General features: G+C 37.4%; 1 protein-coding gene across 2 annotated transcripts in view; it reads left to right on the top strand.

Annotated features, from left to right (window-relative positions):
* INTU (inturned planar cell polarity protein) overlaps positions 1-15,200 on the top strand; it is a 45,199-nt gene extending 29,999 nt beyond the window's left edge. For both annotated transcript variants that reach the window (XM_021394224.1, XM_021394223.1), the window contains 11 exons: positions 1,122-1,211; positions 1,777-1,854; positions 2,943-3,132; positions 6,973-7,026; positions 8,215-8,277; positions 8,945-9,166; positions 9,662-10,081; positions 10,604-10,701; positions 11,332-11,521; positions 13,858-14,012; positions 14,331-15,200. In XM_021394224.1, the coding sequence (XP_021249899.1) occupies positions 1,122-1,211; positions 1,777-1,854; positions 2,943-3,132; positions 6,973-7,026; positions 8,215-8,277; positions 8,945-9,166; positions 9,662-10,081; positions 10,604-10,701; positions 11,332-11,521; positions 13,858-14,012; positions 14,331-14,442 (1,672 nt within the window). In that variant the 3' untranslated portion in view covers positions 14,443-15,200. The remainder of the gene's footprint in view (positions 1-1,121; positions 1,212-1,776; positions 1,855-2,942; positions 3,133-6,972; positions 7,027-8,214; positions 8,278-8,944; positions 9,167-9,661; positions 10,082-10,603; positions 10,702-11,331; positions 11,522-13,857; positions 14,013-14,330) is intronic.

Raw genomic sequence — 22,867 nt, forward strand, 5'->3', positions numbered from 1 at the left:
TTAATCATGGAGTCAATTTTTAAGCTTAAAGTTACACGTGTTCTGCTTTGCATCAGTGTTAGTTACAATTTCTTTGATCATACTAAGACAAGTCAGGAGAAGAAATCAGTGCTTTTTCTTTTCAATAACTTTTCTAGATGGTCTGTAAAACAATTAGCTCTAAGATGTTATGCACAGTAAGTCAGTTGTTTCGAACTCCCATCATAATAGCTACTGACAAGCGCCAGTACATTTCCTGTTCACTCACAGGAATCCTGGGTGTCAGAGAGAGATTATTACAACCTAATTTATAAATGAGGAACAGAGTTACAGAATCTGCATTCATAGTTACACAAGTCATTTGTGGCAGTGCTAAAAAAAAGAATTCTAGCTCTAGTCCTAGCTGAGTACATCAACAACTTGTTTTCCCCAGTTTTAGAGCTGCTATAAATTTAGTGTTGGAGATTTTTACAGACCTTGCTTTTAGCAAGGTTTTAAATTTGATAACCTAATGCATAATGTATTATTTATTGCTGACTAGAACACCGGGTCTAATTCTGTTTGTGCTCCAGTCCACTCAGTAGCTCAAATGAGTTTGCTCTAACTTTCTGGGGTTTATGAGCTTTGTAGGGCAATTTCCTTTATATAGGAAGATAGCACGGGAATTAAAACTTGTTCCTCGGATGACAGTCCAAATAGCTCTTTGTCTTGCTTTCAAAACCTATGTGTGGGGTCTTTTAAAATGCTTTTATGAGTGAGCATTAGGACCTCAGTGTGACCTGAAATTGCACTCCATTTCTAAATTAACTGCATTAAAAGCTAGACAAGGGCATAATAGGAAGACCTTAAGGGAGCATCTGAATCAATTCTCTGAGGAAAAGTATGCTGCTTCAGTAGTGGTTGTTCTTTCTTCATTCTTGTACTTGAAAACATTGTTACTACTGATGTGACGTCTTACTTGGAGTAGAAGTCAGTCTTCTGAGTTTTCTAATAATTAATGTAATTATCTATTTCAATTGCATGCATGTTATTTTACATGAGCATAAGACTTTGTATATACAATACATACATTCCAGCTTGGAAGGTGATTTTTCTTTTTAATAACTTCATAGTGCTAAGTACTTCTGGTTTGATTTTTCTAGTTCCTCCCTTTTCTTATGCGAAAAGCTGGTTCAAGTTGTTTACTGGAAAGAATGTGACAAGTTGCTTGTAATTGGCCTTCCTGAAGAAAAGTGAGTTTCAAATGCAATACATTATTTTCTTTCTAATTTTGTTTTATATTTTTCTCAAATACTGTCCTAAAATTATACTGTTCTGCTATCAAAGAACAAGAAAGGGAGGGCTTACTCTTCTTACTTTAGTTAGATTTTACAGCTGAGATCCCACTGTTTGGATTGTCTTTGCTCACATCTTTTAAATACCCCTTGTTACAACTTCATTCCCTTTGAAGGCCATGCTGTCTTAACAGATCTCAGAAATACATATAAGCTGTAACAGTCACTTTCAGTGTTTTGTAAAGTCATGTATGGATTAGGGACTACTGAGTAACAGTAGTAATATTACATATTTAGGTGCTCTAGAAGTCAAGAACTTCGGAATATTTTCTTCCAGCTTTACTGCTATGTGTGATCATGGGCAAATTACTCAAAGGAATCTTCTCATACAGTCCTATGAAGTAATTTTTGTTAGCAAATATATCACTGGTTATGGAGACTTCTGAAGATGCCTATGCACATTCAGAGTAGTTAAAGACATTATAAACATAAGAGAACATTTTTTAATTTTTTTTATTTTTAGTGTGCCACTTACTCAGCTGAGGAACATGATTGAAGATGTTGTCAGGACCTTAAAATTTATGTACAGCTCTTTAGACAGGTGAGTTATTTCAAAAGTATTTTCTTTTCAGTCACTAGTTTTTAATTGATGCTCACAGAAAATGAGCGTTAATTTTTAATATTTACGTGGTTTTTTTTGCCTGTTCTTTCATCTTTGCGCAAAACCAGGATTCTGCTCTTCTTACCTTTTTGTATCATTCTTAACACTAGAAAGATTCTTCTGAAATAGTCTTCGTTATTTCAGAAAATGTCCCTGATTAGGTTAAATCATTCACAAACCAAAGTCACTTTAGATGTCAACAGTGCTCTGCAAATGTGTTAAACTACTGTCTGCAAAATGTATATATGAATCACAGTGTTATATTTGTAATAAAATAAACACCCAGACTTCTCAACTTTATTTGGCAGAGTGAATGTCTTTCTCTACATTTGGAAATTACCCAGAAAAATTTCAGTCTGACTGTAACCTAAATAAAATTGCCAAGGTGGGCTATTCATATGCTTGCATTCACTTCAGGATTGAAGCGTGTATGCCATGGAGAAAATCCTAGCATTTCTATTACTTTTGTGCTGTTCAGCACAGAAGAATGTTTTAGACAGAAGAACCTCATGTAATGTCAAGTCATAGCTTTTTCTCATAGCATTTTTAACAGCAAGGAGCAACTTATATTTGTTATACTTGAAGCTATTTAAGTGCATCTCTGAAAAAGTTTTGCTTTGAATATGGAGGGCAAAGTACTTGATCCTTCTGTGAGTATAGGAGACCATTTGGAATAATAGAGTTTTTTGTATCTTCTGAGGAAAATAGTCATACACCACAGTGAACTATAACACATGAAAAGAGTTAAATACTTAAAATAAAGAAATAGAATAATCTGATTTTTTAAACATATGAAGCTGATCATTGCCTCATCTTATGTTGCTGTAACAATACTATACTGCTTTCGGCAAGGCTGTTTCTTCTTTGTACATACTGTCTGAGTATTAGCATAGCGTTTGTTTAAAATGAATGTTAAAAAATCCAAATGTAGTATCATGCTGCAAAGAGGCTTTGACAGCACAGAGGGTTATATAAACAAGCTACAAGTTTCTTGATGATATTTTAACTTGCAGTTCATGTTTGTTCAGTGCTTTTTGCCAGGCGGAACATGTTTCTCGTCTGGATCATTTTTTCAACCTGTTCTTCCAGCGAGCACTTCAGCCTGCAAGACTCAACTCAAATGCCAGCCCCAATGCTCAACACTACGCTACCTGCAGTGCATTATTCTTAGACAGTCTTCCAGGCTTGCGCTGGCTGACTTTGCCTCAGGAAGTCAAGGTGATCTTGTTTTCAGATCTCTTTAGAACTTGTTTAAGAGAAGCCAGAAAACTGACACGGGTCTTGCATTTATCTTTTGCTGACGTTGTGTAATATAAATGTGGGCCGCCTATTTTCCCCTAGGACCTTTTGCTTAAGTTTAGAGCTATGCAATCATTTACATTGGAAACAGAATGCTATTACGTATGTAGTTCAGTGACTTCAGAGTTACCTAGGAAAAGAACATCATGATAAAGCAATTAAGATTACTTTTAAAATGAACATATCTAACAATATGTGTCATAGGGAAAGCAGGTCCTGGTATGTAGCTTTATGTTTGATTCTCATCATTTATGTACTTTCAGAAATACATTAAAAAAATACTACTAGTAAAAATACTACTTCTATAGATAAAATAATACTCCAGAAGCTCATTTGTAACTTGTGATTTAGAAGACAGTCTAATATTATCTTTTACCAATGTACTGAGTTACGCAAAGGGAACAGGATATAATCGTCAAACCATGACAGAATGTAGGGGTAAACTTGTGTGAAATGACATTAAGGACAAATGCTGATAATTGTGGCTTATGTGCAGAAAGTTTCTCTGAAATGTTTTCTGTGATCTTTTTTTTTCTGTTATGTATCCAGATCATCTTTAACTCAGCCTTTTGTATTTTATATTTTCTGTTAATTCTGATCTCAAATGCTTTAATAACATAACTGTGCATGTATTTGTTTAGAAATGAACCAAAAGACTTCTGGTATCTCCTTCAAAGGGCTTACAGTTTGCAATTCTTTTTTCTGTTTCCGTGCTACAGTTTGCGATAATGTAATTTAGTATCACTACCTAAGGGTTATGTTTTCCGTGGAGAGCATTGTTGGAAAGTATTTTGATCTCACAGTATGTTGAGATGTAGGCTAACAAAGTTATATGGGTTGGTTGGGTGCAGTTGGCTGCGGTATTTTCAGATACGCTGCAAGTACAGAAGTTAATCTGTACTTTGAAAATGTGGAAAGCAATAAATGATTGCTTCTGTGTTGTCATTTTCTGTTTGAGCAGTGTTCTGTGTTATGCTTCCCCAGTCAAGAACAGAGCTATTACTTTAAAAACAGAGAACTGATAATGAAATCTAAAAGCAATCTTCCTGCTGAACCATGTAGTCAGTATGTGAACGAATCTCAGTTCTGTACCTTTTCCAGGGCACATACAGCAAACCACTGGTTACAGGGGAAGAGAGACTTAGATATTTTGACTGTACATTAGGAAGCAAACCTATAGATGTTTTTTGGAGAACGCTGCTTGTAAAGTGCAGCATATAACTTCCTCATGGTAATTTTATTAACTTTACAAGTGACTTTTGTGATTCTTTCTGTTATTTCAGTCTGTTTTATGCCTACTAGCTGTAAGTACAAAATCTGATGTGGAGATGAAGAAAACAGTTTCTACTTCAGGATACTCATTTCCCAAGACAGTGGTTAAAAGTAGTTTTGGAGATGTTTTATATGTAATTATGTAGAATAATACTAGTTCTGAATTGCTAAGACCTCTGGATCTCTAAATGTCCTACAAGTTGCAGCTGTATTATGGGAAGTAGGTCTATTTATGCCTTGGGAGAGCATTTCAAGAAATTGAGGATATTATCTATATCATGTGCTGTAGCTTCAGTATAACTCCCTTTCTGTTGGTCCTAATGTGCTATATTTCTTAACTGTTTCCAGAGTTTCTCAGAATCAGAGTAAACATTCATATATTCCATGCAGCTACTATTTGTTCCATTAGTATGAAGACTTGGGGTAGCACCCATCTCACCTCTTAGACCTGTGATATAAATTACTACAGTTGAAGTGCTAATCTTGAGCTCTTCCTGTTATTAGTGGGGAAAAATCCAGTAATTCAACTGATCTACTCCAGCTTTTTGCTTTAGTATTAGATGAATAATGTCTTCGGACTCCAGTGCGGTGCGGGACTCATCTGCATCAATTATGAAGCCTGAATTGAAAAGTCTAGCTCAAAAAGGCACTTCTATACTGTAGGTATCATTCAAGGACCTAAACATATGACTAAATAGCTAATTACTGTGTAAATCTGTTGGTCTTTAACAAGACAGATGCATTTTAAAATTGGCTGAATTTTCTATTTAGAACAATCATGTTGTCATATAAAAACTCTAATATCTAGTCAGGTTCCAGTTGAAAAAGTAACTTTCCATACAGTGCACATACTGTAATGGCCTAAAGTGAGTCAAAGGAAGGTTCACTACATTTTCATTTTCTGTCATTTAATGAACATTAGTGAATCAAGGAATCATTTTTGCCATCATGATTTTTAATTATTTTCAACTCTATAATTAGGAAATTATTTTCCATTTCATGTAAAGAGCTGTTTGCATATCATATTTGTGTGGGGGAGAATTTTAGTCAGTCGTCTGCTTTTGTAATATGTGATATACGTTTAACTACAGAAGTACGTGTTTCTTGAGTGTCTGAGGAAAACTGCTTTCATCTCATAATCCCAGTTATATCTGCTATCCAAGTGAAAAAAATCATGAGGTGTGCACAGTCTTGTAACACACACCCATCCACTCTCTTGCAAAATCCATGCTCTGTAATTGAGGGGATTAAAATGTTTATGCAATTCATAGTTGTAAAATATGGTTAGTCAGCACTCTGATGTATATTAGAAATGTAAGTCAGTGCACCTCTATTATCACACATTTTTTTCCTCTCAAGAAAATGATACTTTTATTTTCATGTACTATTTGGTGGTGAACCTTTCTTTTCCTCCCTGCTTTTTTTCTTCTTTCTCACATTTCTGCAGAGAGAGACTGTAATGCTTCAGCCTCTCTTTTAGCTTGAAGGTTGTTTACTTAATTATAAAATGACAGGGTTTTAGAGGGACTTACAAAACAACTTATTTTAATTCGTATGATATGAACATGGATTTCCAAAATTATCTTAGATCATCCATATCTGCAAGATGTTTTTTTCTAGAGAAAGAGGAAATTTCCGGTTGATAAATTTAGTGAAGTTTTTTTTATTTGTGTATTCTTTGGAGAATACAAATGTCAGTTCTTTTGGGTAGAAAGCCATTTACATCTTAAGTGAGGAAGAAGCTGAGATGTTGGTTACACTTTGACTGCCAACAGTGTAGCTGACATTTCTGTTTGTGAAACTGGCTGTATTTCAATTAGAGTCAGCTTGTTTAAACAGCCCAGGGAGTTTGTCATGGTGGGTTGTAGGTTCTTTTCATTAGTAGCACATTTATGTCACGGACTTCAGAGGCTATTGCCATATTCTTTAAAGCAATGTATTTTTAGTAAAACTTGCAGTAACCAACAGCTCCCGCACTAAGAGAAAAACACCAGCGTAAAGCAGTTTCAGTAGAATAAAGATCATGTGTGAGAAAACTTGGGAAATTTCCATAGAGATGAAACCAAACCCATTGTGAAAAAGATTTTTCTAAAAACTCAGTTGGATGTAGTAGCTTGCCAGATCTCAGTGTTGTCTCTAGCCTTCAAGGAGTAGTCTCTAGACCTCATGTTTTAAAACATGCTGAAACTAAGTGTGGCATCTCCTTTATTTACAGCAGAGTGGGTTTCAGGAGGCATACAAGAAGAGAAAATTTAGTTTCAAAGAAGAGGGAAATGCGTAGCAATTGAATATTTTTTCTTTAATCTGATGAGTTGAGGTGTTCTTGATATTTGATATTGCTGTTGAAAAGTATGTGCATCTTTGTTCATTCAGCTTTGTACTTGTGAATTCTAATCCTCTAAGATTAGCAAGATAAAGTGAATTATGCTTTTACTGCAAATTAGTGTCTTGAAAGCCTCTATTAAAATGTACTACTTAATATTTCAGATGGAAATTGACACAGCACTGAGTGATCTTGAAGCAGCCGATTTTGCTGAACTGGTAAATCTTTAGTTCTGTTGGTTGCATGGCACAGTACCTCTTTGCCTTTCTCATATTCAGTAGCTTAAGAAAAGCACCAGTTACTCAGCCACGCTTTGTAATGAAGTGAGATTCAAAGCAAAGGTACACTGTGTTATTCCTGTTTTAAGATAGATTGATGTTACCCATTTTCTTTGTTCTGATTTTTTCTCAACAGTGAATGTTATAGCCATATTATAATTCTCTAGGATTAGTCAATGAATAAACGTGATTCACTGTAATTTAAGTCCATGGGTTGCCTACAAGGACACTTCTAATCTCAAAGTTGTTGTTTGTTGTTCCTTTTCTTTTTTTGTATAAGTAACTGTCTCCTCCCCAAGTAATTGTGAATAAAACGGTAAGTTTCAATGGAGCACTGAGAACTTAACTTACTAGTTTAAATAAAGCAGTTACAAGTTGTACCTAATCTTAAAAGAGAAGACAGTAATTTACTTGAGCATATTCTTTCTACTTGCTGTACGGGATGGTGAGATGAAAATGTACTGAAATTTTGTTGAGATAATTAATGATGCTTAAAGCTAAAAGTAGAAGTTAGGCAGACATATAGTCAGACTTTCAAAACAAATTAAAAAATGGTACCAAAAAGTCTGGATGAATATTTTCAGAAGAGGATTGTTCTAAGTTGTATTTTATTGCAAATAAATTGATTGCACCCAATAATTTAAAGTACTCTATATCCGTACAGAGTTAGTCTTACTACTCTGAGAGCAATGAGCATCTAAACAAAAAGATTAATGAGTAGGCGTATTTGGGGTAAAATTGCAAAAACAGCATTAAAAATGCTTTGACTTCGAAGTTTTGCTCTAGGAGGGCCTCTGGTGTCAGTAGTTATGCTTCAGTTCGCTGTTAAGTACTGTAAGAATTAGCATATCTTGAAAAGTTCCTTTATGGACAGACAAGCACTGGATGGGAAATCTGAGCATCTTATTTTGAGCTGAAAAGTATAGTGACATGAAAATTTATAATGTAGGTTAAAACTTTGTATTTTGCTTAAGTGTTCAAAATATTCTTATTAACGCCATTCTGATGCCCTATTGATATAAGTGGACTGAAGTGAAAATATTAAATAAGACTGACTGGAATTAGTTTACTTGTATTCACTCTGTAAAATAAAAAGTCTGAACTAAAAATTCATGCTTTTGTTCACAGTCTGAAGATTACTACAACATGAGAAGATTATATATGATTATGGGCTCTTGTCTCTTCTACAAGGTAGTATTACTGATTAAGGCCTAGAGGTTAGGAAAATAAAACATTTAAAAATCCAGTATTCTAACTCTTTTCAGAACCTCACAAATACAATAAATGTATGTTTGCTTTAAATATGTAATTCTAGTAACAGATCAAAAACACTAGAACAAAAACAACGAAAAGATCATAAAGTGATACATGCTATATGATCAATAAAACCAAAATATTTATTTGAAGCTGTCTTATGGAAATTCTGTTGCATGTGATGCAAGGATCGAAGATAGACAGTAAAATGAGATGGAAGACTCACTTGAATTGATTTGGTATGATATTCTAACAGAATTTTTCTTTACATTGCCGTTATTTAATAAAGATGACAACCACTCATTTATCTTTGATCCGTCTTCAAATCAAAGATTTGACAAATTGGATTGACAGCTTTTTCATTTTGGCCTTATTTGTAAATTTATCTATTTTATTAAATGTAGGTAGTGTATTTGACAGTGTAAAGACAGAGGAGAATAACAGTCTTTGCTTTAAGGAAACTGTCATGCAACTGATCTTTATACCAGTAGCATTATGAGAGTAAATTGTCAGCACAGTTTGGTTTGGGGTTCGTTCTTTTTTTTTTTTAATTTTGTCAACAAGTTTCTTACTGAATACACTTCCTTTTCTGTGTTCAATTAAGGGTTACTTGATTGGCAATCACTTGCCAAAGGAAGATCTCATTGATATAGGTTTATATAGCCAGCACTATTGTCTGTTACCCTTGGCAGCAGAACAGAAGATTGGTCAGTTAGTGATCTGGCGGGAAGTATTTCCACAACATCATATCCAGCCACGTGAAGTGTCAAATTTTACAGGATACAGTGAACCTGAAGCAAGATACTTTTTATTGATTGTTGGCTTGGTAAGTAAGCATTTCTCTGTTATGTATGCCCCTTTTTGTATGCTCTGTTTTATTATTGTGTTTTGTCTGTTGTTCAGCAGGATCATAAATGTCCATGTGTTAATTTGGTAATTTTAGAAAATACTCCTATTTTATCTGTTTTGTGGGATATAATTTCTTAGGTTGTAGAATTATTTGTATCTTGTTATTTTTATATTTTTCCACTTTGGTTGAAAATGCTTTACTTTAATGATTCTGTATTTTCAGATAACTCACTGAAGTAATGTTTTTTAAATGCATTATGTTTTTTGTCTAATATCTGAGTATGTAAACCATAGCTTTCATTTGCATGATAACTTAGAGAATGTCAAAGGAAAAAGGAAAAAAAGCTGTTCTGGGGAGGAGGAAGGGCTCCTGAATGTAGTGCTGTTTTTTGTCCAAGCATCTGGTGAGATACAATACAGTAAATAGTATATTTTAAATCAAAGGCTAATGTTGCTACCTCCATGTTTACAGAGACACTTTATGCTGTGTGTTCTGCTAGAGGCAGGAGGCTGTGCATCAAAAGCCATTGGGAATCCAGGACCAGACTGTATATACGTAGACCAGATCAAAGCCACTATACTTCAACTGGAAGGTATAGATGCCAGCATAGAGGAAAGGCTAGATTCTTCCATTCCACCTTTATCTTGTGCTGACTGGTTCCTTCCTACAACACGTGACAAACTGGAGAGCTTAACCACCTCACCTATCCTAAGTAAGATACAAAATGCTTCCAGAACAGAAACTACTCCAGCAAGCAAAAGAACTCTGTTTGGTGACTCTTCCTTAACAACACGGAAGCTAAGTCCTACGAGAAACAGTGGAGGACCTGACCATGGTCATGAAGGTCGTGGAGAAGATGAAAGCAATAATCCACAGTTTCTAGCAGATCAGGTCTGAGAACAGGGACGAAACAAACTGCTTAAGGTTTTGGGAAAGTGGCAATTCTTACCAAATTCACTAACTTAAAATAAGCAAACAAGCAAAAATCCCAGAGCAGATCTGGATAAAATGTCAAGAGCCCCTGAATTCAGTAGAAGATAGTTAAGATGCTTTGGGAAACTTTGAGTCAGCCTCCCAGCTGTCACATTTTTATTTGGATTATCTTTGCTTCTAAATATTTGGTTTTCAGATGACTAACTGGGGACAGCTGTGTTGGAATCAGAATAAGTAATTGGAGAATATCCCCCAAATAATAATGGTGTAAACAAAAGCAATAACGACAACTTGTTGTACAACTGCTTCTAATCAATTTTGGCCAAAATTGGACTAAAATACATTTTACATTAATTGATGTGACTGGGGCTTCTCAAAAGCAATACATTATTTTTCTTTTAAATAGATAATTTCTTTCTTTGATTCTGTTCTTTCCTTAGCTGTATTTTCTGTTAGTTCATCGATCTACTTGTTTTTCAGGTCACTAGAAAAAAACATACCCTACCAAATCCATTTCATCTAGGAAACCTTAAAAAGAACTTGTCAGAGAAGGACATGGAACTTTTAAACACTATCAAGTAAGAAACTGTTTTTTTAAACAAGTATTTCATTTTTAAAGTCATACGTGCATGTTTTTTTGAAGATGCACATATCCTTGCATAATTTTATTCTAACTGAAACTTTGCTATGCAAGCTCTTAATTAGAAGAGAAGACTTCCTCAAGAATATTTCAGGGGAATGGATACATGTCCAACATATATGTAAACGTAGAAATTCAAGTAAATGAATTTTTGGCACACGTACACCTCATTCCTCCCTGGTGCTTCTAGGTAGGCAAACAAAGGACAAAGAAGTTGTGGTTCTTCCTAGTTTCCCCTTTGTTCTTTGGACAGCACAGTCTGCTCTGGTGTTTTGTTGGAGTGCTAAAGAAAGCTTTAGGTTCTTTTCAAAACTTTCTTTTCTTTTTTGGTGAGAATTTTTGAGATCACAAGTTCAATAGCTAACTACACTTACGTGATAAATTTTAATATCAGCAGTCCAAATTAGCAGATTTCCTTGACATAGAAATAAGCACCTTTCTAATGTCTCCATTTTAGTACTTCATTGCAGCTACCAGAAAAATAATTTTAAGAAAATTGTACATATTGATTAACTGAAATTTGATTCAAATTTATTTTAATATTAAAATGATTATCCTATTTTTGAAGGTTGACATCTGGTCCTGAGAATACACTCTTCCACTATCTATCTTTGGAAACAATGCATGGAATCTTTATTACTCCAACTCACAAGGAAGTAGCACGGCTCGGTGGCTCCATCCACCCTCAGTTAATTGAGAATTTCCATCGCTGCTGTCTCTCAATTCGTTCAGTTTTTCAGCAGTCCATAATGAAAGAAGTATGTAAGCTTTATCATCAGTTTTTCTCTCTATTTATGTTCTCAATTCATTACTTCAATATTGAGTTCACTAGCAGGCAATTCTTTGTGTGGTTGTTTAAAGGCACTCGACTCTTTTACTGCTATAGGTAGATGTTCTCTCTGAACATCCAACCATGTATGCGTGTAACTGTGGTTCCCCCTGCCATGCCCTCAGAATAAATGCTCCATGTATCCAGTATGGTATTTTCTTTTTCTGTTGGATTTTAGAGTTCTATAACTTAGCACAAAGTTCTCACGCACTGGGTTTAAGTGTAGGAAGTAGCAAGAGAGGGCTGTTGGTTTCTTTTAGTCATATTAATCCTATAAGGAAATTTCAGACTGTAGAGAAAAGCAAACGGAGCCCCTCTCTTTGCACGAAAATGTTTGATATGAGCAGTGCCAGTGCTCCCCTTGCTGCTCTGACAGTGAGTCTGAACACTGACCTGAAGAGAGCCTCTCTGAAGCTGTGGAAGTGTTTGTTCTCAGTGTCTTTGTTCTCTGCACTACCTGAGATTGCTTATACATTTGCCACCCACTAATGTCTCTGATAGTTTTCCCACATTGATATCTGTTGAGTACCTGACTGGTTATAATGATCAATTCTTTTTAATTATGCTGCCAGATAATCTCTTGGATTTTAGATTGTGTGGGATGGCACAACAGGTGAGTTTTTTTCTCTTTACAAAACGTTCAACCCTTGCTCTAGACTCGGGCTGAATCCTGATCCTAGCTGCCAGAGCTTCACTTGACTATTTGGTATTTAGAGACGAAAAAAAGGTAGAAAAAAAAGGATAGATCGGATGTCAACAACTCTGCTGCCTTGTGCTTGATTATAGTTTTCCATTTACTTCAAATGATCCATCCAAAGTAAATTGTAGTAGTAATGCAGTAATCTAAACAATACGCATGAGAATCAATTTGAGATGCTCAGATCAGATGTTCTGTGTTTGATACCTGTTTTATTTTGTTCAGAGTCTGATTTATTAATTCTGCAGTTGATTTTTACTGACACAAACTGAATTAGGGTAACATTTAATCCCTGCTGATTTTGTGACCTGTTTAGTCTCTTTGGAAAAAATAAATAATGAAATATTATCACAAGTTAAATACCACTTGCATTTTCTTAGATCCTTAAGTGACAATCCAAGTCCATTAAATGAGAAATGAGAAAGAACAGTACAAATTGAATGAATGCAGTTTGCAAATATCGGTATTATTTTTCTTTGTGTTTTCTTGAAGTTACTAAATAAGTCATTTCTGGTTAGACTAATGTGCATCATAAATCATCTTTTTTTTTTAAGTGTTAGGAAAAACAGCTCACTTTGGTGGATTATTCTGTCAACACCATAAGATGGTTTAGCTGAATAAGGCATTGGCAGTGGGTCTTGTGTTCTGGGCACTTGGGCAGGAGATCTGGAAACCCAAGAGCAAGCAGATAGAGTACACAAATATTTCTTCTGATCAAATTGCTTTTGGTTAAAATTATTAAATAGGCAGCTTGTAGTTCAAACTAAAGTTACCTGAGTAAACAAACCATTCAACTATTAAGTGTAGTTAATAAAAAGTGAAGAATGCATGCTTGAAAGGGATGACTTCTGTTTTGGCAACAGCTACGTCAGCACGTGGTTTTCTGGGTTTTTCAGGTGCATATCTTCCCCATAAGCAGCAGCTGTGTTCATTCTGCCCTGAAAGTCAGAATAATTGAATATGTGTTGCAGTACAAAGTTTCTTTTAGAGGAAAATCTGAGAAACCTATGTAAGCCAGCTTGTTAACAAAGAGAATTAGAGTATTTTGGCTCTACAAATCCAGGGTAGTTTTTGTTAGTTGGCTTCAACAATTAATGCTGAAATTGCCAGGTTGTATTCGGGCACAAGGAAAATGTAAGAGAATGAATAGAACTTTTGTGTTCATAGGGCTTCACAAAAAGAAAAAAAAAAAGTCAAAAAAAGTACTATTACACTGTTAATTCAGAGGAAGAGATGAGAGCCTTAGCTGTTTTAACATACTTTGTTGTTAATGAAGCTGTTTTATCTCAGATGTCTTATTAAAAAGAATGCTGTTCAGATAGACGAAAAAATCAAAATAAGGGGAGCACTTCCAAATTGTGTAACAATATTAAAAAAGCCTGTTGATGCTGAAGTAACAAAACTGAATAAAAGAATCATGTAAGCAAAATAGTTATATCTTCTGTATCTGGCTTTTTGACAGCAACGTCATTCAGCAGCTTTCTGAAGTAAGCTTGTTAAAATTACATATGCTAACAAATACATTAAAAAAATATGTTTATACCAACACTTCACCAACTGTTTTACAGAAAAAGAAGAAAGCAGGCAGTAAGATTTCAGAATTTAGTAGTACAGATGAAGACATAGGTCCGATAAGAGAACATGGAGTTCTGTTTGAGTGCTCTCCAGAGAACTGGAATGATCAGAAGAAACCACCACCAACACTGAGTTACTGGGTTGTGGGGTAAGTTTAAAGACAGACAAATCCATTTCTCTCCAGATCTTCCACTCTGAATATGCTGCTATTGTATTGTTTGCTCCCATGTAACCCAGTGCAAAAACATAGGTAACATCAAAATACCTTCTAAAAACATGAAAAACTCTTTTGAATAGTCTTGAAAAAACTGAACAGAGAATAACTTAAAGGATCTAACATATGGAAACAGTAAGATCATGCAGGAGAGCCACAGAAATTTGCTAGCTGTATTACACAGCAGTTGCAAAAAGCTAACACCTTTGATTTCTTATTTTTGTGGGGGGTTTTCTTGTGTTTTTTCTTCAGGAGACTCTTCTTGGATCCAAAACCACAGGAGTTCTATGTTTGTTTCCATGACTCAGTCGCAGAAGTTGCTGTTGAGCTGGCCTTTAAGCTGTCCTTCGGTTTAGCTACATAGATGAACTTCCTGAATATTCAGCCATCCTTGTTCTCATCTCTCAAAGCATTTAAGGGTAGTGAGAAATTAACTCAGCTGTGGTGTCTGCTGATGGCATGCCTTTTGAAATGCTTTTAAAAAGGTAAATCTACCTTGTTATTTGACACAGGTGAAACTTGAGAGATGATTCTCATGACCTCTAATGCTTATAAAGTTTCAGAGCACCAAAGTTTTTGTATTTACCTACTGTCAAATTATGTATCCTAATTGTAACTTCATTATATGAAAACCTCACATAATTAGTACATTCGCCACTGTTCAGTGTCCAGTATTCAAAGTAAAAACGATGCACTGATATCCTCAAAGTGCTCTGTGAATATTTGGCAGTCACCAATAGGGAAAAGTAAATTTCCCAATTAATGAAAATTTTGTGCCTTTAAGTACGTGAAAAATACCGAAATATTTTCAGTAACGTGTTAATCGCAACTAAAAGAAACCTTTTCAAACAATAATGATGTTTAGCCACCCAAAACTGATGGTTTATCATTTTTGCTAGCGCACATTGCTAGACACTTGAGATCTACAGTGACTGATGTTTTACCTGATTTCATGGGTTTTATCATAAATAATACTTACATTTGTTAAAAAAAAAAACAGTTTTGAAGGCACAAAAGAGGTGTGCTGAGGGTGATATTTTTGTTTCAGACCAATGCATGGATAGCTACTTTTGTATTATATTCATAATTTCATAATAAAAAATGTATATTTTTTAAAGACCAGTACAGTGCTATTCTAATTTCTTTTAATGTTACATATTTATGCAGTATTTATTTGTTTAGCTAGATCTTCTACAGTCTACTGTTGGATACTAAAAAAAAAAAAAGTTAGATTACATCTGCATGAGTCAAGAGAAGGAATGCTTGCAAAATCAGAAGGCTTCTACAGAATTCAGCTCTCCTACAAATTGCTGAAAGGTTTGTGGTAGACAAACTAGCTGCTCTGAGTGTATTTGTTTATTTATTTAGTTAGTTTTACTGAAGGTCTAGTTTAAAATGTTTGATTTTTTGGACCTTTTTTTACCCCCAGCCAGCACACTTGGTCATCTGCATAGTGCCCTATCACATCTGTTGTCAATAGTGCAATTATTTTTTCTCTTGCTGACTCTACTTGCTAACAATGGGATCAAAAGAAATATATATATATATATATATATATATATTTTTAGGAATTTAAATTCAGTTTTGTAGGTTCTCATGATCAAATCCTTAGCTTGTTTCAACTAATAAATTGCACTCAGAGTAATTCTAAACTGATCCTTCAAATGCCTTTGACTGCTCACGCTCACTGGGTAATTCACAGCTTGGCTTGAATTGCTCAAGAGTTGCTTTCATTTTATGCAGTAGAAGTCTTAAGCCTAAAGTTTAAGTGTATTATGGAAGGTTTTGTTAATCAGCCCTTTCCAGAATTGACGGTCCCTTGATGACAGCATATCACTTTGAGATGTACAGAGCTGAGCTGCATCAATAGTGCTTTTACATTTGTTCTCCATTAAGTGATTTGAGATTTATTGTGTTTGAAAAATAAAAATACATAGAAAATATGGATAATATATGAATGCCTTTAAACTGGGCTAATCTCAGTTGGCTTAGTTGGGTTAAGTCATTGCAGAAAAAACTGTGAATGTGTAGTGTGTGTGGAAGTAAGAGAAAGGACTGAAGGAAAGGGGCCCCTCTGGAGCAGCTCTCATAGCTGATTGCTACTGAAAGTAACGCCTCCTATTTTATTATGTTGGCCCATGACATCAGAGGCTGAGGTTGGAGGTATGGCAGTAGAGGCTGAACCTTCCCACCAATATTTGGTTACATTTTGTTGCCGTGGGACAGATGGCAGAAGAGGAGCCCTACCCCTAGGAGCCATTAATGGCAGAGGAATGATGTGCCCTGAGGTAATACATGCCCTGCTGCCAGGGACTGGGTGGCAGCTGCTGGCCTGGCAGAGTGATGTCAAGCGCCATGGCAGATGTGCAGAGCTGGTGGCGTGGTGGCTGCCCATAGAGCAGGTGAAGCTGCTGCTGCAGGTGTAGGCCTCATCCCAGCAGATTCGGGCAGAGGAGCAGTGTAAGGTTATGATCAGCTACTTCACGAGCATCCAGAGGGAGCAAGGTATACCGACCCAGCCACTCTATTTCACCGCTGTGTTCAGGAAAACAAACATTTTCAGAAACATCTTTGCAGCCACAGTGATGGCAAGCCAATTGCAGGCTGCTGGTGTTCAGAGGAGTGCTGTTAGGCGGGGAGGAGGTAGAGAGAAGGTGCGCTTCCCTGAGGGATTCTTGTTGATCTGCAAAAGAAACCTGCAGCCACAAAGTGGGCACGCTTTCATGTGAGGAAGCAGCAAAATTACGGTCAGTGGTCGTTGTGAACATTTTCCTTCTGATGGTTTCTCAGAAGCAGCAGTTATTCGGCATACCCATGCTGATACGAATGAAAGCATACTCGGAATAAGAAAGGAATACCTAGGCTTGATTTTTCTTTGCCCTTAAAGAGTCTTTGCCTTCACCCACAAGTACACAACAAGGTATTTGAGTGAAGAGCATGGTTGTGTATTACGAAGTTCAGTCTCACTGCTGCTCACCAATGCCTGCCAGCTCCAGTGGGAGCCAGGCATGGAGGAGGGGCAGTGATGGCAAAAAGCACACGCTTTTCTCATGGTTCGTGTAAGATTTCCCTCCTGTGTTAGCTCCTCAGAACCATTTAACTTAGTGCATTTACATTAGTGCTCAGGGGAATCCTCTTTTTGATCTAGAAAAGAATATCATCACAAAAGCCTTGCAAAGTTTCTGGTGTGTATAAACTATCCGGTTATTGTTTTAATATGGAGTCGGAGCACCCCCTATGGATGCTAACCTGTACAGGCAGGCTCCTTCTGGAAAAGTTTCTACAGTTTGAAGAGAAACCACAATGTGCCGTGGTTTCTCTTGACGCTTTCTTCTGTATCCAGATTGCAGGTGAGGCCAGTATCCCTACTCTTAGGGAGGTATGGAAGTTGATGGAAATTTATGGAGGTAAGGAAGCTGAAAATGTTTCCCATTCCTTGGCATTTGCAGTTATAATTTCTTGTGCTAACACGTGAACGCATACCTCTGTCGTTGGTACGTGTCAGAATACCTCCAGATTTCCAGTACCAAATGCCTGAAAAGTAGAAGACCTGAAAAGGAATGTTTCTAACCTTTGTTATACCTCATATCGAAGTAGAAACAGGACAAGGAATGTTGTATAACAAACTCCACGTAATACAAACTGTGGGTGTTTGTTTTAAGAATCCATTTCTTTATCTGTAGGAGTTTTTTCAGTTCTGGCATGGCCATTTGGTAAATGTTACAGTTTTCCAACAGAGGCTCTAAACTATGCTTTCAAAGACAGGTGCAAACAGATTTTAATGTCCAAAGTGAATAAACTGGTAAATAACCTCTTGGTTCTACTTGATAAATTCACTACATCTGGCCAAGAACTGTGTGGTTCTTTCTCTCAGCATGGCTGGTAATTCACGGTAGTGTGTTGATAAGATTTTGTAATTAGTATCTTTAAAAGTGAGCATGGTTTACTGTGTAGCTTCTTGTTGAAGGTGTTGAACCTGTCATTTTCGCTTCAGTGATTAATAACTTTGTGAGGTGCATATAAGTAACTGCTCATAACTGCAGTCAAAATTTTCAAAGTTTTGTTCAGAACAAATGATTTTGGTGTTAACTGATGAAATTATTCAGATATATACTGAAAATCTTAGATTCAGGTACCAATGTTTCTGTTCTTTGTTAAAAATCCCAATTAATTACATTTTAGCAGTTAAGATGACACTAGCATGGATTCTAATCTCAAAAAGGTTTGGTTTTAGATAATCTCACAAGTGAAATCAGTCGTTTTTATTCTAATGTGTGAAGTGCTTGTGTTGTGTCCCTCAAGCAGAAGTCTGTCTTTTTCTTGTTAGTTTTCTCTGCATTATTTGCTTGGTAATTGTTACTGTGCAACTGCTAAAAAGAGCTTCTACATATTAGAATATGTATAATATTATTAGAATAGTTTGTGTTATTAGTGTAGCTAAGTAATCATCCTGTAAACTTATTTCTTGCTATATGTAAAGCTAGAAACATTTATGAATAGTTTAAACATTTAGAGGACTCTAGTTTTGTACAAATGGAACATGGAAGAAAAAAAGAAACAATTTTAAGTTCTGGCTCAAAATGCAAATTCAACTTTTGAGCTGTGCTGTCTTACCCTGCAAATTTGTTTGCTTGAAGAGGAAAGTTCCTTAACTCGGATGGATTCTCACTGGGACACAGAAGTCAGCACTCGGGGAATTAGTTACAAGGAATCCTGATCCTGAAATGTAAAGCGTTGATAATGGAATTTGAAAAATTACATCAAACTCATTCATATCTGAACAGAAAATAAGTTAATATTTTTTTTCACATAGAAATCTGCTTTATTTGTGTTTTTCTTAGGTTATCTGTTTTATGATTTCTTTGGTTATGTTTTCATAATTTCAACAGGAGTCTGGGTTCTGTGATTTCTCTAGTTAACAGTTTTTTCTGTGATGCCAGAAGAACTTGCCACGGGCAGTGTTTGTGCCATGAGCTTTCCTGGTGTTGCCTCCCAGGAAGAATGCTGTCAGTCCTTAAGTTTGGACTGATCCCCTTGTATCGCATGCACATTCCTCAGCTGTCCTTTTTCAGTTACAATTCCTAAATATGTAAAGAGTTTGAAGTTGCTGTTTTCTTTTTCTTCTTAGAGCAGAAAAAGTAAAACACGCATGAGGTGCGTAAGCGTTTATAGTTGTTCAAATCTCCTTTCTGCCTTCTAGAAGTGTTTCCAGATGGCCTCCATGTACATGTGCTTGCGACTCAAAATTTAGAAACATTCCACAAATAGCATTCAAGATCAATTTCTTGAGAAGGATATTTAACAAAGTAGCATTATGCGTTATTGAAGCTCAGGGACTTGAGATGCTTTCTTACATACTTGATGCAGGATAGGAAATCCAAAGAATGGTGGCGTGTGTGATTTTTGCTTGGCTGGATTATCTTTTTCAAAAGATAATTACAAACTTTAGTGTGTGGGGAAGTAAAGTGCAAAGGAACTTCTCCTGAAGAAAGCAGGCCAGGCATTGTTCGTATTGAGGGTAATGCAGGCACAGTTGAGCATCTTCAAACTGCAGCTGTCCTCTCCTGCTTGCTACATGGACTAGATTAAAAACTGAACGTTGCCCTTTTTTTTTTTTTTTTTTTTTAGCTTTCTCACGTTTTTACATTCTTGTGCTACTCAAAGCCTTGACACGTATTTTAAAACCTACTGGAAAACAGCTGCTTGATGGACTACTGACTACTGATCTGAAAATGTACATGCTGTAAAAAATGTTTCAGTATTACTTAAGGAAAAAAATTAGCTGTGAAGTTTTAATAGCATTGAAATGTTTCAGAGCTGGAGTGACCTCATTTAATTCTTAAGCCTTCTATTTCCCCCAGTAAAGAAGCATCAGAAGGATCACAGCCTTTCTAAATTTAGCTGTTGGAACCAGCTAACAAGGCATTACATCAGATAAATATTTGTTAGATTAAGATCTCTCTTTTGCTGTAGGTGAAACAAGAAGAAAATGTTCCTTAGTGTTTTTTTACCAAAGAAAAACACTTTGCTTAGCATCTGAGTTTCTTTCTCAGTGTAGTGCAATAATGATTTGTTCTGGTCAGGAGAGGGAACCTATAAAGGTGCCATTTACTGCTTTATGACAATATATCACCAAGATAACACTTTCTTTCAGGGAGCACTCCCTAATATCCTTCATGGGACAGGGAGTTTTAGTGCTAGTTCTTTGTCCTGCAGAGAAAGGCTTAGGGGTTCTGATGGACGACAAGCTGGACGTGAGCCAGCGGTGTGCGTTTGCAGCCCGGAAGGCCAACGGTATCCTGGGCTGCATCAGAAGAGGGGTGGCCAGCAGGGAGAGGGAGGTGATTGTCCCCCTCTACCCTGCCCTCGTGAGGCATCATCTGGAGTACTGCGTCCAAACCTGGGGCCCCCAGTACAGGAGGGATGCAGAACTGTTGGAGCGGTTCCAGAGGGGGGCCACAAAGATGATCAGAGAGCTGGAGAAAAGTTTAGGGAACTGGGCTTGTGTAGCTTGAGAAGAGAAGGTTCTGGGGAGACGTCTCACTGTGGCCTTCTGGTACATGAAGGGAGCTTACAAGCAAGAGGGAGATCAACTGTTCACACAGGCTGATAGTGATAGGATATGGGGAATGGCTTTAAACTAAAAGAGAGGAGATTTAGGTTAGATGTTAAGCAGAAATTTTTAACTCAGAGGGTGGTGAGGCACTGACACAGGTTGCCCAGAGAAGTTGTGGCGTAGCTTGTTTAACACATATTTTGTTTGCGTGATGTCCATGATTGTTTGCATAGCATGTTTTTAGTTGAAATATTAGACAAGTAATATTCTTAAGTCAATTGGTTGTTTTTATAAGTGTGTACTAAGTTAAATATTTTAAGAAATTAAAGAGCACTGTTTTGATATCATTCAAGAAACTAATCCAAGGAAAAACTTAACCTTTTGCATAAAATTATCTGTGTTGCTATTTTATCGATACTAAATGTTACACATCTTGAATTAAAAACCCCCAAATGTAACCCAAAAATGTGGAGACCCAAGCATATAGGGGCTTTAAGCAAAACATCATTGATTCTTTATCAAGAAAAATGTAAGTAGTTCACAATTCTTGTCAGAAGTGAGGATAAATCTTACAGTGTATATAAATCTATCCATCTTCATTATATGAGGAGACTTACTGTTATTTCTGAGGTAGTCATTTTCAGTAAGAGAAGGGAAAAAAATTTTGTTGTGAAATACTGATAACTTTAACAGACTTCGGAAAGCACTGGGAAGCCTTAATGAGGTTAGTTTCTGCGAAAGAAGGGCTAGCAGGTTCCTGACATCTCCTTGGAGACCGTTTGCTTCCACACAAAGCCCTCAGGTCCTTCAGTTACTACTACAAGTACTTTTTAGCCCCTCCGAAATAGATTCTGTGATGCACAGGCTGGGAACTAGGGTGACAGACATCCCCACTTCCCAGGATCACAGCAGCAATGGGAGATGACTAGGGGGATAGGATCCGGTTGGTGGAGGGAGCAGAATGTGGGCGTGATAGGACCCAGGTTTGTGGCTAATCTGATGTGAATGAATTTTGTTCATACTTGCAGATTGAGCAAGCGGTGTAATGCTAATGCATGCAAGACTTTTATGAACAAGTTCAACTTATTCTACTTGCAATCTCATCTCTGACTCATACGCTCATACACCTGACAAAGGGAATGTAACATCCGACCGCACTTTCTTGTCACTATCAGCACTGCAGCGCAGCAGTACCTGAGTCAGCCCAAAGTCAGGCTGCTTGGCTGCCAGCAGCACCTCAGCGCGAAGCCGGTCTGTCCTGCTGCTGCCGTATGTGCAGCATTCATGCACAAAGGGCTTGCCACCACTGCAAGGCTGCACAGCGGCTTTGGGCCTGGCTTGGGAAGGTTGCATTGCTACACAAAAGCATTTGCATAGAATGGGCTATCAGTTTCTCTCAGTGAGGAGTGAGGCTGAGGTGGTGCTGCAGGCGCAGCGTGCTGCAATGCCTTCAGTCACAAGGCTGGTTTTGTCAACAGCGAGAACCGAGCAGGACTTGGTCTCACTGATGCCGCAGGTGGAACTGGCTCCAGGTGCTGTGCCTATCACCAACTGCCTGTCCTAGTGCATGGCCTACAACCCTGTTTAACAGCGAGCTCTCCTGCTTCCCAGGGCTTGTGGGGGGGGGGGGGGAAGACACTTCTCATTCTCACTGGAGAAACCAAGGAGACCGCTGAAACGGTATCAAACTGAGAAGAATGGAGAAATAACCAAAATTCTCGTGTGGAACAAAATGGTGCAATAGTGTCACCTGCTGTGTCAGAAAGTTGCCATACTGTGTAAAATCAAGGTGTTGTTTTCAGAGGGAGGCAAGTCCTTCGGGAGCTTTTCCAGCCTTGTTTTGTGGGGTTTTGATGTTTGTGCCTAAAATGGTACCCGTAAAAACCAACGTACCTGCAGCGCAGTAAGCAGGTTCCAGGCGCCTTTTTTCCGGGAAGGAAAAGCGGCAAAGCCAGAGCCAGCTGAGTGCCGTGCCGGACCGGACCGGATCCCTCCGCGCTGCTGAGGGAGCAAAGAGAAGCGCGCAGCCCCGTGGCTGACGCTCAGCGGGCGGCCCCTTTAAGGGGGCGGGCCGTGCCCCGCCGCAGTACTGACGCGCGGCGCGGGGCGGCGCTCTGGTGACACCGCCTCCCCCCGTTTCCAGATCTTTCTGGAATGCGCGGCGCCCGCTGCCTGCGCGGCCCGAGCCCTTCCGGAAAGTGCCGAAGCCCGAGCCGGCGCCCGGCGGACTGCC

Source organism: Numida meleagris, chromosome 4 (assembly GCF_002078875.1).
Source record: "Numida meleagris isolate 19003 breed g44 Domestic line chromosome 4, NumMel1.0, whole genome shotgun sequence".
Taxonomy (NCBI): Eukaryota; Metazoa; Chordata; class Aves; order Galliformes; family Numididae; genus Numida; species Numida meleagris.